This window comes from Asparagus officinalis, chromosome 2 (genome assembly GCF_001876935.1).
Source record: "Asparagus officinalis chromosome 2, Aspof.V1, whole genome shotgun sequence".
Classification (NCBI taxonomy): domain Eukaryota; kingdom Viridiplantae; phylum Streptophyta; class Magnoliopsida; order Asparagales; family Asparagaceae; genus Asparagus; species Asparagus officinalis.
Window position 1 is genome coordinate 80362823 of NC_033795.1, and position 13069 is coordinate 80375891.

At 44.5% G+C, this 13069-nt stretch overlaps 1 protein-coding gene across 1 annotated transcript in view; it reads left to right on the forward strand.

Annotated features, from left to right (window-relative positions):
• The window catches only part of LOC109831778, a 4336-nt gene extending 3469 nt beyond the window's left edge, over window positions 1-867 (forward strand). Inside the window, exon 4 of the mRNA XM_020399196.1 lies at window positions 145-867. Within this exon, the coding sequence (XP_020254785.1) occupies window positions 145-711 (567 nt within the window). The 3' untranslated portion in view covers window positions 712-867. The remainder of the gene's footprint in view (window positions 1-144) is intronic.

Consider the following 13069-nt stretch of genomic DNA (forward strand, 5'->3'; position numbering starts at 1 on the left):
GGGGGGGGGATTTGTGTGCGAACCGACAAAGCTCTCAGGCTTAAGTCAAATTAAATTTCCACTTTACTCTCTGAGCATTCCTTTAGTGATCCGTTTGCTGTATACCAATGTGATTTTGTTTCTCTGCCATATGATGTTATACAGGTGAAAAAACTTACCAGCTTATTTCAACCTTCTCATATTAATTCTCAATCAGTTCCTGCTCCTCTCATTCCACTGAGACCTTTAATACCAACAGCAGAAGCACCGCCACATTCAGATATATTAGCAAGAGGTCAAATAGAAACACTTGATCCTCTTTGTTTCACTGTGGAAGAGTATAGGATGTTTGGCCTTCGAAGACCTATAATAATAGCACCAACATCAATGCCAATTCCAGCTGAGGTTTCAGATCATTCCCAGGCAAATAGGGATACTTATGATCGATACGCTCCTCTTACGAAAGCTCCATATCTAAGCAAATTGGATGAAAGTGAGTATAAAAGGCCAGTAGCTGAAGAAGCCGCAACTCAACCAAATTACTATCATAGTTACTCATATGGTGAACTAAGGAATGAGGCTGAGGCCAGTAAATTGCATTCAACACACGCAGCAAATGCGCTTTCGGAATACAACAGGAGTCATCAGCAATCTCATGAAAGAGGAGATTATGGATCTTTGTCAGTTTCATCCCGGTACTCTTTTGGTGGTCCTTCATTCTGGTATCGATGAAAGTTGATGTTTTGATGTTAGATCTTGTTTTTTATATGGTGCACTTGTTGTATTAGATTAGACCGGTTTATGCCAAGCATCTCCTAATGGTTACCCTTGAAATTTCTTAATTATTATGTTTTGGGCTTGTATCAAGAGTGAATTTTAATGTGTCAACTGTGAACGTCTGATGATACTGTTGTTAGCTGCTCTGGAAAATTTAAAGGTCTAGAGAAAAATTATTGCAACTTATGATAAAGAATTACTAGCTATTAAACATACTATTGATTCCTTTAAAAAAAAAATATTTGGGCTTGTAGCAGGAGTGAATTTCAATGCGTCAGCTGTGAACGAGTGATGATACTGTTGTCAGTTGGCTGAATTTTATTTTAATTTTAATTTCTGCTCATCAAGCTGTGAACGAGTGATGATACTGTTGTCAGTTGGCTGAATTTTATTTTAATTTTAATTTCTGCTCATCATTTTTCTGTTAAATGAGGATCAAAAGGTTGTACAGAGAAACTGTCTGTGGTTTTTCCATGAAGGATTTTGGTGAATTTGTACTGCTGTTAATCTACATCCTTGATTTACTCTTAAAAAAACATACAGTTGGTTTTATCGCTTATTATCTTTTGACATTAGACATTGAGTTCAGAGATGAATGAAATAAAGGAGTTTATATAAGCCAATATGATGCTTGGAAGTAGTATTTATTATGGTGATTTATTCGTAAATTATTTTTTACTGTTTGAATTAACCAAACTCTGGGATTATGTGATTTATGAATGTTTGGTAGCATCTTACACTGTCATATAATGCAATATCACTCTGAACTTGTACACATTATCTTTGTACTCGACGTTTTGAAAAAAAAGAAAGAAAAAAAATCAACATGTTTACCTCAAACTTTGGTAATTGTCAACCATAAATTTCCCTCCCTAATTTAATTGCAAACAAAAATGCCTTCTCAATCACCAAAACAACAAAATATCTCCCTCCTCAAAAAAACTTCAACCTTGTTCAATTTGCTTCCTGCCACCATCCTATCTTCTCCTTTGCTACCCCCTCTCTCTCAATCCAACTCCAAACTCCACAACAACTACCCATCGGCCAACAACTTCGAGTACGCGTACCACCCTGTTCGACGAAATCCCAAGGCGAAAGATTACTACCCATCGGCCAACAACTTCGAGTACGCGTACCACCCTGTTCGACGAAATCCCAAGGCGAAAGATTACTGTGATCTGTGAATCTTTCTAGAGTGACTAGCTGATCATCCTACTACCCCGTCGGTCTCCATTATAAATTACTCGTCGAATTCTTTTCCGCCCTCTTTAGTTGATGAAATTTTGATTCTGTTTTCGATTCAGCAGCTCACCGGATTGCGAAGAAACGCAAACATCTGATTTGCCAAATGCTGATTCTAAGGTACATGATTTTGTTCATCTGATTCCACGTACTTCAGGTAACTCTGTGTGTCTACCAACGTAACTTCCGGCGCGCGACTCATTTCAGAATATAATCCTTTTAAAGCAAAGATAAAATCGTCGAGATACTGCAGGAATCATGCCGCTGATATTAGATTGTGTTCATTTTACCGCAAAAAGCTGATAAGAGTGCTAAATTAAATCTTGCTCTTTCAAAGACTTGAAACTTTCATCGTCCAAAGTCATCAGTCTTTCTACGTACGTAGGAGCTGACTCGATCAGCTTCTCTTCCCGCTGAAGATCGTCTGTTCAACCCGTTTCTTTTTCGCGTAGTAAACCTGCAACTTGCCGTCTAACCTTTTCAGCAGTAACCTTTCCCGTCTTCCTCCGCTCCCGCGACGCTGAACCAAAAAGGACCGCGGAAATCAATGCTATATGTCTTTACCCACACGTCGACCTTTGTTTTCCCTACGCATTCGACAGGTAACAGTCCGCTGATCTGATTCAGATAAAACTTCCATTCTCTGTCACGGGAATATTGCGAGGAGTATCTTGAGCCAGGTATCGGGAGAACTGACCATTCTTCTTTCTTGAGATCAAACCGAGCTATACCCTTACTGTTATCATACTCTGGACTGTGTACCCGCTGCACGCTGAAAGCTTGCGGCAGAATATGGATGGCTTCATCAACCACAACCATATTGTCATAATATCCACTAAAACGTGGGTTCCCAACGATCCTCCATCTCTCCGAGCCAAGTGTGAAGACTGTAGGATCGTTGGCCACCGTTTACTCTCCATTTCGGTATGATATTGTCCGTTTTGGGCCAAGCCCTCACGGTTTTGCTCTTGGGTTTCACCTCAAAAGCCCTCATACCAATTAGAGACTTGCCTATCCTTATAAACTCCAAGCTGTAGGATTGGCAAGAAATGCAGTTGATGGGGGCTCAGGAGCAGTTTGACAGACTGACGGTCGACCGCGGATGTTGCGGACGGTCCGACTCCGCGTGTTCAGCCTGGCACAGGGCCTCACTGTGTTAGGACTTTGCGTCGACCGTTGGCGGTCGACCGCGGTATTTCTCTGACGTTGGAGCCTAGTTCCTGGCAGTTGCGGGGGGCGCGTCGGACGTGACGGTCGACCGCACATGCATCTCCAGGCGCGGCTCGACCGCCAACACAGGCTCGACCGTCGAAGCGTTTTGGGCAGAAACTGGTTTTCAGACCCGTTTTGTTTGAGAGTTGTATAAATACCCATAACTCGTTTCTAGGGTTTGAGAGCAAGGGTTTTGAGCTGAATAGAGAGGGGTTTTGTTGGGCTTCTATTGTAGGAGCATTTGAAGAGATCAAGAGTGATTTGTAGAGGATTTTTGGTGAGATTTGTAACCCTAGTTGTATCTCCTTGATTTCTAATAGCGAATACCCCCCCTTTCCTTACCCCGTGGACGTAGGCATTCGCCGAACCACGTTAAAACTGGTGTATCTTGCTTGTGCTATTGATTTGGTGTGTTTGTTCATCTCTCTCGGCTATTTGGAATTGGATCTCGCCACTGGGGTCTCCCCAACAAGTGGTATCAGAGCTCTGTTTGCGTCGAAAATTGTTGTATTCATTGCGATATTCATTACAACTTCAATCGTTACAATGAAAACAAAGAAAGATTGTCTTTTTATAAGACTTTTACACAATGAAAACAAAAGTTTACAACTCTCGTCAAAACAAACGCAGAGATCGTTTATCGGTCTTCTGCTTGCGTGGGATCTTTGCCTGTGCCGGGGTTTATCCGTGGACCGCCTTAGATCTGGATCCGGTTGATAAAAAATTCGGCAGAGCTTCGTCTTCACCGAGGAAGTATTTGATTTGAAGCGCTGAGATCGACCAAGCGAAATCAGGGCTCTTCTCGAGATTAAGACCAAGCCTAATCTCAAGGGACGGACGGGAACGGGCGTCGGATCTCTCGAACTCTCCTTCTTTATGCCGAAGAACTCGCCAAGATCTGTCAACCCTCGCTGAAATTCGTGCTCCTTTGACTCCACAATCCGGCAGCACCTCCTCGTCTTGATAATCAATCGCCCCAGAAAATGGAGGCCTTTGGTTCATATTTATAGGCCTCAAAATGCGGTTATTTGGATAAGAACAAGGGATTTGGCTCTATCTTCAGTCAACAGCAGCCTAACAACGTTTAGGGATGATCTCAAGTCAGTTAAGAACCCCTAAAACCGATAAACCCTGCAAAAAACCAATTTAAAACTGTCAAAACGTGTTTTGGAACTTTAGACTGCGCAACAGGACAATCTGACCCGCGCTCGCGCGGGTCGGATCATTCCGTCCTGCGCTTAGCGCGGGTTCGCTGACTTTCTCCCTTTTTTTGGTTTCTTTCTTCCGGGACTTGTTCTTGTTGCGTATTCGTTCGATTTGTTGACTTGTATGCTTCGTCGCGAGACCGATCGTCGAACGCGCGTTGGTTAACATACGCGTGCTGATCGATGCGCGCGGGCTGATTGACGTGCGTGCGTTGACCGGCGCGCACGAGTTGGTTTGACGTACGCGCGTTGACCGATGCGCACGAGATGATTTGACGTACGCGCGCTGACCGGCGCGCACGAGTTGGTTGACGTGCACGCGTTTGATCGGCGCGCACGAGTTGGTTTGACGTGCACGTGTTTGACTGACGCGCACGCGTTGATTGACGTGCGCGCGTTGACCGGCGCACACGAGCTGATTGACGTGCGCGCGTTGACTGGTGCGCACGAGTTGATTGACGTGCACGCGTTTGACCGACGCGCACGAGTTGGTTTGACGAATCTTCTTGACTCGCCCATTCATTGCTTCGAGTTTCGTGCGGGCTCTCGTAGACAATTTTAGACGCCTACAAGCTCCAGGCAATGCTTGGGCTTTTTGGAGGAGTAGATCAGTTGGGAAGTTCATCGAGAGCTTCGGTTGGTGATAAAGGTGGGATTTTTATGGTAAAGTTTCTATCTTTTCAAGTTGGATCTATTTTTCTTGTTTGTTCCGCAATTGTTATTGGGTGCTTTGAGATATATAGCCGGGAAAGATAAAGGTAGGGAGGGTTCTTCTACTATGAAGATCGTCCAAAGTTTGAATGTCCATTCTATGAAGATAGATGTGGAGAAGTTCGATGGCACAATATTCGCGTCAAAAGTTGCTTTCTTCATTGTATAACTCATTACAACTTTGGTCATTACAATAAGATCAAAAGATTGGTCTTTTGATAAGACTCTTTACACAATGAAAATAAAAAGTTTACAACTCTATCAAACAAATACAAGGAGATCGTTTATCGGTCTTCTGCTCATGCGGGATCTTTGCCTGTGCCGGGGATTTTGATATCCGTGGACCGTCTTAGATCTGGATCCGATTGATAGAAAATTGGGCAGAGCTTCGCCTTCACCGAGGGAATATTTGATTTGAAGCACTGAGATCGACCAAGCGAAATCAGTACTCTTCTCGAGATTAAGACCAAACCTAATCTCAAGGAACGGTGGGATCGGGCTTCAGATCCTTCGAATAGCTCCCTCTTTATGCTGGAGTTCGCCAGGATTTCACTAACCCTCGCTGAAATTCGTGACTCTTGGCTCTGGAATTTGACAACACTTCCTCGTCTTGATAATAAATCGCCCCCCTGAAAGGAGGCCCTATGTTTGTATTTATAGGGCTCCGGATGCAGGTATTTGGATGAGAATGAGTGATTTGGCCTTATCTTCAGTCAATAACGGCCTAACCACATTTGTAGATGATATCTAGACAGTTAAGAACCACTGGAACAGATAAATCCTGAGAAAACCGCTCAAAACCGTCGAAAAACGCGTCCGGGGGTCAAACCTGCGCGAAACACCCCGCTGACCCGCGGGGGGCCCGCGCTGGCGCGGGTCGGCGCGGTTCGACTCGCGCGGGTGCGGGTAGTTCGGCCTTTTTGCTGAACTGTTTGCTGTTTTCCGACTTGTATTTTTCACCGTTTTACTTATTTGACCGTCTTGTTGACTTGTACGATTTGCTAACTTACTTCATGCGCTCGTTAGCTTCTTTACGGTACTTGGAACTTACCGATGAGCGCAAGTTGACTGACGAGTGCATTCGGTCGCTTGGAGTTGATCGACGCGTGCGAGCTGATTGATACATGCGACTGACATGCGCGCGTTGACTGACGCATGTGAACTGATTGACGCGCGCGTGTTGACCGATGCGCGTGAGCTGATTGACGCGCGCGTATTGACCGACGTGTGCGAGCTGCTGATGTGCACAATGGCCAATCGGATAATTCTTCTTGACTCGGATAACAACGTTCGTCATCTTCTCTTCGTCTCGAGCTGTGTTGTAGGCTGTCTAAAAAATCACAATAGATAGCTGATCCCCATCAAACATCGATGATGGAAGTTACAATTCAACGACTTTCAGAAGACTACAATTTGAGGACTTTCACGTAGATTGATGAAGGTTACAATCTGACAACCTTCGCAATAACTGATAAAAGATCTAATCAACAGCCTCCACAATCAACGTCAGGAGTTATAATATGACGACTCTCACATATCAAAGAACTAAAGCAAAGATTACAAAACGATGATCTTTGTAACGCTCTGACAAAAAGAGACTACAAATCGACGGTCTCTTCAAACCAAGACGTGGAAGTCCTCCCCGCGTACCAGCATCAAGACGCACCGCGTTCATAGCCACGAACACAGCTCAGACGCAGCTTCCAACGCTGCTAACACAGCTTCTAAATCGCTGCAAACGCAGCTCAGACGCAGCTCAGATCCAGCTGCCAACGCAGCTCATGTTCGACTGCAAACGCAGCCTTCGAAAGCTGCCAACGCAGCTTCCAAGCTGCCAAACACAGCTTCCATCCGCTGCCAAACGCAGCTTCCAAACGCTGCCAAACGCAGCTTCCATCCGCTGCCAAACGCAGCTTCCATCCGCTGCCAAACGCAGCTTCCAAGCTATCAAACGCAACTTCCAGACACTGCGTTCAAGCTTCCAGACACTGCGTTTGAATGCAGAATTCACGCCAGAAAGCGGATTTTACGTTTGACTCGTTCAAATACGAGCTGAACGGTTTCAAAACCGTTTCCCACGATCTGAGGGGATCACAACTCCACTCAGGAGTGATTCAAGGGGCGGTTACATCCCATTAGGCCCATTTAGGAGCGAATTAAGGGGGCGGTTAAACCTCTTAATCCCCTATAAATAACTAAGAAATCAGCTTAGTTCGGATCCTTCTCTGGGGCAATTTTCGGATCTGGGACTTGGCAGCAAAGGGGGAGATCTTGGAGCATCATAGATTGAGAGATCAGCATTCATCCTTTGGAGCATTCCTTGAAGCCTTCGGCCTTGGCTTATTAACCAATTTCGGTTAAATCAACTCTTTTAAAGAGTTTAAACTCGTTCAGAGTTATCAACTCATCAAGAGTTTCAAACTTGCCACGCAAGTTCTTCACAACATCAAATCGTGAGGAGAAGACCATGTTCCAGTGAATCAAGACGTTCGGATCGTCAACGGAGAGCAAACTCGATGCGAACATTCGAGGGAGGCACTCCATCGCCACCGTGAAGAACCCAGAATTAAACAAAGGGGAGAATCCAGATCATCCTCCTCTCTTTTGTAATCGGAATTCAAATTGTAATTAAGATCTATAGAATACAAATCAATTTTCTTTCGTTTCTTTTACTGCAATTTTTTCCACAAACATGTGTGCGGACACCTATAGGTATTTTTAGACGCCTACAGATACCCCCTCCAAAGTATTTCAGACTCATTCTTTCATAGAGGAGTCTGAAATGCTTTGGATAAGATATGCCCTTTCCTCAATCTCGTAGAGGGACCTGTGAACTGCTTCATTTCTTAACTTCTTCAGCCTTCAATCTATTTGTTGAATAGATAAAGTTCTTTCGGCACTGCGTTTATCGTCTGACCGTTGTTGAAGTCTTGAACTGAAGTTGGTGTGTAAGTTTCTGAACTTAGCTCGTGTCATTGAGTTGACTTTGAACTGATTATCTTTGTCGTAAATTTATATCCGAACCTTAGATTTTCTCTCGGGTTTTGGGGTTTGGTCAACCGCCGCGGTCGACCGCCGAAGTGGTTATGACAGGGTTCAGTTTTAGACCCGTTTCATTTTGGATTTGTATAAATACCCTTTGGGTGTTTTAGGGTTAGTAAGGCAGAAGTTTTGAGCAGATTGTGAGGGTTTTCTTTAGGCTTCTATTCTAGGAGCAATTTGAGAGATTAAGAGTGAGTTGTTAAGGGTTTTTGGTGAGAGATTGTAACCCTAGTTTGCTCCTCTTGATTTCTAATAGTGAAAACTCCCCCTCATTACCCCGTGGACGTAGGCATCTCGCCGAACCACGTAAAACTGGTATTTGATTGTTTGTGCTATTGATTTTGGTTGGTTCTTTATCTTTCTCGGCGATTGGTTTGGTTTCTCGAGGCACAACAATTGGTATCAGAGCTCCGGGCAACGCTTGGGCTTTTTGGAGGTATAGATCAGTTAGGAAGCTCATCTAGAGCTTTGATTAGTGATAAAGATTGGATCTTTGTGGTAAAGTTTCTATCTTTTTCAAGTTGGATCTATTTTCTATTTGTTCCGTAATTGTTTATTGGGTGCTTTGACATATATGGCCGAAAAAGATAAAAGTGGGGAGGGTTCTTCTGGTGTGAAGGCCGTCCAAAGTTTGAATATACATTCTATGAAAATAGATGTGGAAAAGTTCAACGACACAAATAATTTTATACTTTGGCGATGCGAAGTCATGGATACGCTAAATGCACAAAATTTGAAAGATACATTAGAGTTGGACGGGAAACCGGCCGACATTGATGAAAATGTTTGGAATAAAATGAATAGAATGACGTGTGGTGTGATTATGTCTTGTCTTACCCAAGATCTAAAATATGATGTGATGAATAAAACTTCGGCAAAAAAGATTTGGGAGGTCCTAGAGGGCAAATATTTGACGAAGAGCGGAAGAAGGGGACATCCATTAGTGATCACATGAACCACTACACGAAGCTACTTGCAGATTTGGCGAATGTAGATGTCAAGGTTGAAGACGAGGACAAGGCATTGTTGTTATTGAGTTCCTTGCCCGACGAGGAATATGAGACCTTCGTTCTCAGTCTTATTAATGGGAAGGCATCTCTTTCGTATAGTGAGGTCACCGCAGCCCTTGTGAACTATCAACTTCGAAAGAAGGACAAGGAGACTTCCATCGAGCCGGTTACGGGGGCATTGGTTGCAAGAGCTAGAAGTCCAAACCGTGAAAGAATGTCGCAGTCTAGAGGGGGGCATCCTGCAGTTGGTAGGAATCAGTGTGCCTTTTGTAAAGAGGATGGACATTGGAAAGCCGAATGCCCAAAATTGCAAGCTATGAAGAATAAAGGAAAAGCTATTCATGCTTCAGAGGTGAATGTTGCCAAGGCTAGCGGCGATATTTTAGATTCAGATTCTTCGGGCTATTCGTGCTCAGCTCTTCCGTCGGTTGATGTTATCGACTCCACCGAGTGGATGTTGGATTTTGGTGCTACTTACCACATATGCCCTAGAAGGGATTGGTTCTCCAGCTTTCAGGAGTTGGAAAGAGGGGATGTTGTTCTCATAGGTAATGATCACAGATGCCCTATTGGTGGTATTGGTACTGTTCAGATTCGGATGAATGATGGTATGATCCGGGAGTTGGCTGATGTGAGGTTCGTTCCTCAACTGAGGAAGAACATCATTTTACTTAGGGTATTGGAGGCATCATGATCCGGGAGTTGGCTGATGTGAGGTTCGTTCCTCAACTGAGGAAGAACATCATTTTACTTAGGGTATTGGAGGCATCAGGCTATAGGGTGACCTTGGCGGATTCTCGCTTGAATGTCACATCGGGGTCCATGATTGTGATGAAGGGAGTCCGACGGAGTAACTTGTATTATCTGCTTGGGAGCACGGTAGTTGATAGGGCGCTGACTACTTCTATGGCTACTTGGGAGCACGGTAGTTGATAGGGCGCTGACTACTTCTATGGCTAGACTGTGGCATTGTTTGGTGCTGCGATATATTGTTGGTTATACCATGCACAGATTGTTGAGGAGTGATATGACTTGCAGATTGAAGTCATGTGAGCACATTGGGATGAGCGAGAAGACCGAGGTGGAGTTTAGCACTTCTATCCATCGATCGAGGGGTCTTATTGGAGGTGTTCAGCCAGGCATTAGGGGGCTTTCTGAGGAGGCATCATCGGGAGGTAATCGTTATTTTGTTTCCTATGTTGAGGATTGTACTAGGCATATTTGGATTGCAACCAAGTCCCATTGGTATAAAGCCCTAGTAGTCCGTAACAGTTGGAGGAGGTGTATGGGCAGAAAGGTTACCAGTCGTACTTGTTCTAGTAGGAGTCCTTTCTTGCATTGGTGCCGAGCTCATGGCAGTTGGAGACACTTCAGAGGAGAGGAGACAGTAGGGCGACGTGATGAGATGGCAGATTTAGTGATCCGTTCTTTTCTGGAGGAGGATCGGCATTGGTTGTCGAGCAGTGGATCTGGTATTCAGGCTTCGACAGGTTTGGGTCATCTTATGAGGTTGCCGACTGCTGCGTGTAGAGTTGTTAGATCTGGTGGAGCTGCTTTAGATTTTTATCGGCATCGGGTATTTGGCTACCCAGCACTTGGTCACATCGTGGATGTGAGATTGGATCCGATTGCACATTTGGGATTCAGGAGTTCATTCGGCTATCAGTTAGGAGCTTCTGAGTTTGGTCTGAGCAGGTTTGTCACTTTGGACTCTTGGCAGGTAGAGAGTATTGATCAGATCAGAGGGATACCGCAGCAGGTGGAGGTTGATGCTACTCCACATCGGGTAGAGCTTATTCCACATACTCCAGGTCATTCTGCATTGGTTGGGATTCCAGCTGAGGTGGCACAGCGTGAGAGTCATTTCCACATACTCCAGGTCATTCTGCATTGGTTGGGATTCCAGCTGAGGTGGCACAGCGTGAGAGTCATTTTTTTATGGGTGCAGATGATGAGGTGGTTGATTTAGATGCAGCTGGTGGATATATTTTGGATACGGCCATTGTTACATCTCAGGTGGAGGTGTTGGACTGTTTTTCATATTGGGGTCGTTGATGATGCTATCAGCCGCAGGTTGGATTGAGGGCCTTTGGAGGCTATAGGGTAAACTACGTGAAGGCTTGATTCCTTGGGCAAGAGGATACATAGACAGTCTTTATGATGCAGCCGTTTTGGTGAGCGATATTGACATTTGGGGTGAGTGTTTGCACTCCCATTTGGGTCTTAGCAAATGAGGCATTTGGTGTAGTCGGTGTAGGCTCAGTTAATTGGTGAGTAGACATAGTTGGTTTGGGGTTAAGTGTTCGCACTCCCGTTTGGGTCTCGATGTGTTGTGGATGAGGTCCGTTGTCATGAGTCTGTTGCCATGGCATACTGGATGCAGCAGTTGAGGCATTGGTTTGATTGGTGTCGGCTCAGTTTTGGTGGAAACATTCGCCGATGTGGATAATTGAAGAATTACAGAAAACAGGAAGGAACCAGCAGACAGACTGGCGGGGGGGCCCCAACATGCACACAAACCTACTGCGGATTACCGTGAACACTTAGAGTTGATGGCGGACGGTCGACCGCCGCGGTCGCACGTGGATGACTGTAATTGGATTTCCTCTCGGGTTTTGGGGTTCGGTTCGACGCCGCCGGTCGACCGCGAGACCTTCGCGGTCGACCGCCGAAGCGGTTATGACAGGGTTCAGTTTCCAGACCCGTTTTGTTTTGGATTTGTATAAATACCATTTGGGTGTTTTAGGGTTAGTAAGGCAGGAGTTTTGAGCAGATTGTGAGGGTTTTCTTTGGGCTTCTATTCTAAGAGCAATTGGAGAATTAAGAGTGAGTTGTTGAGGGTTTTTTGTGAGAGGTTGTAACCCTAGTTTGTTCCTCTTGATTTCTAATAGTGAAAACTCCCCCCTCCTTGCCCCGTGGACGTAGGCATCTCGCTGAACCACGTAAAACTGGTGTTTGATTGTTTGTGCTATTGATTTTGGTTGATTCTTTATCTTTCTCGGTGATTTGTTTAGTTTCTCGAGGCACAACACTCCCTCCATCTCCCTGACCCAAGTGTGAAGACATCACTTCTTCTAATTGGGTGCTGGAGACTTAAGAAAGGAGACACACCGAACACACGGAGCACAGCGTAATTCTTTGGAGAATTGACAGGCTTTCCGATTACTACTTGGATGCATAAATAGTAGAACATTTTGCAATTAAGATTTTTAAAAAAATTATTGTCATAATTAGCTATTTTGGAGGACGTATTAACTTTGTCGCACCCCGTATTATTAACTAAAAGTTACCCGTCAGACTTGCTGATTTAGCTTTCTCTCGTCACTCCAAACAGGATCTCCTCCTCCTACAGTCTGTACCTCCCACATACAATGCAAATCAGTTGCATAATTTCTAAATATCATTACTGTAACCCCCCCCCCCCCCCCCCAAAAAAAAAAAAAAGCCTTAAAACCTCGGCCTTGTACCTAAAACGGCCACTTATGTACACTATCAAACTTTCTTGCCAAAAATAACTTCAGTCTGCATGCTTTTAAGTATCTCACCTGACCATGAATCTCATGATCAGAGCAAAGTACTATTCCTCATCAGCCTGCACATCCAATACCACCGCAACAACGTAAAAAAAAAACAGCAGTAGTGCACAAATTAATATTAAATCTCTACCTGCACTAGAACCGGAAACAAATGTTTAATATAAGCAGTCCACAATCGATCTCTTAGCAGGAATAGAATACACATAGAGTAACACTAGAGGCACACTCTAGACCACACTGTTAGTGTAGCGGGTGAGGGAGTGTGGTTAGGAGTGTGCCTCTAACATTATTTATACACATAATGCGCCAATCAGAAAAATCCAGTCTATACATATAACTCTCTGTTGAGGGATCG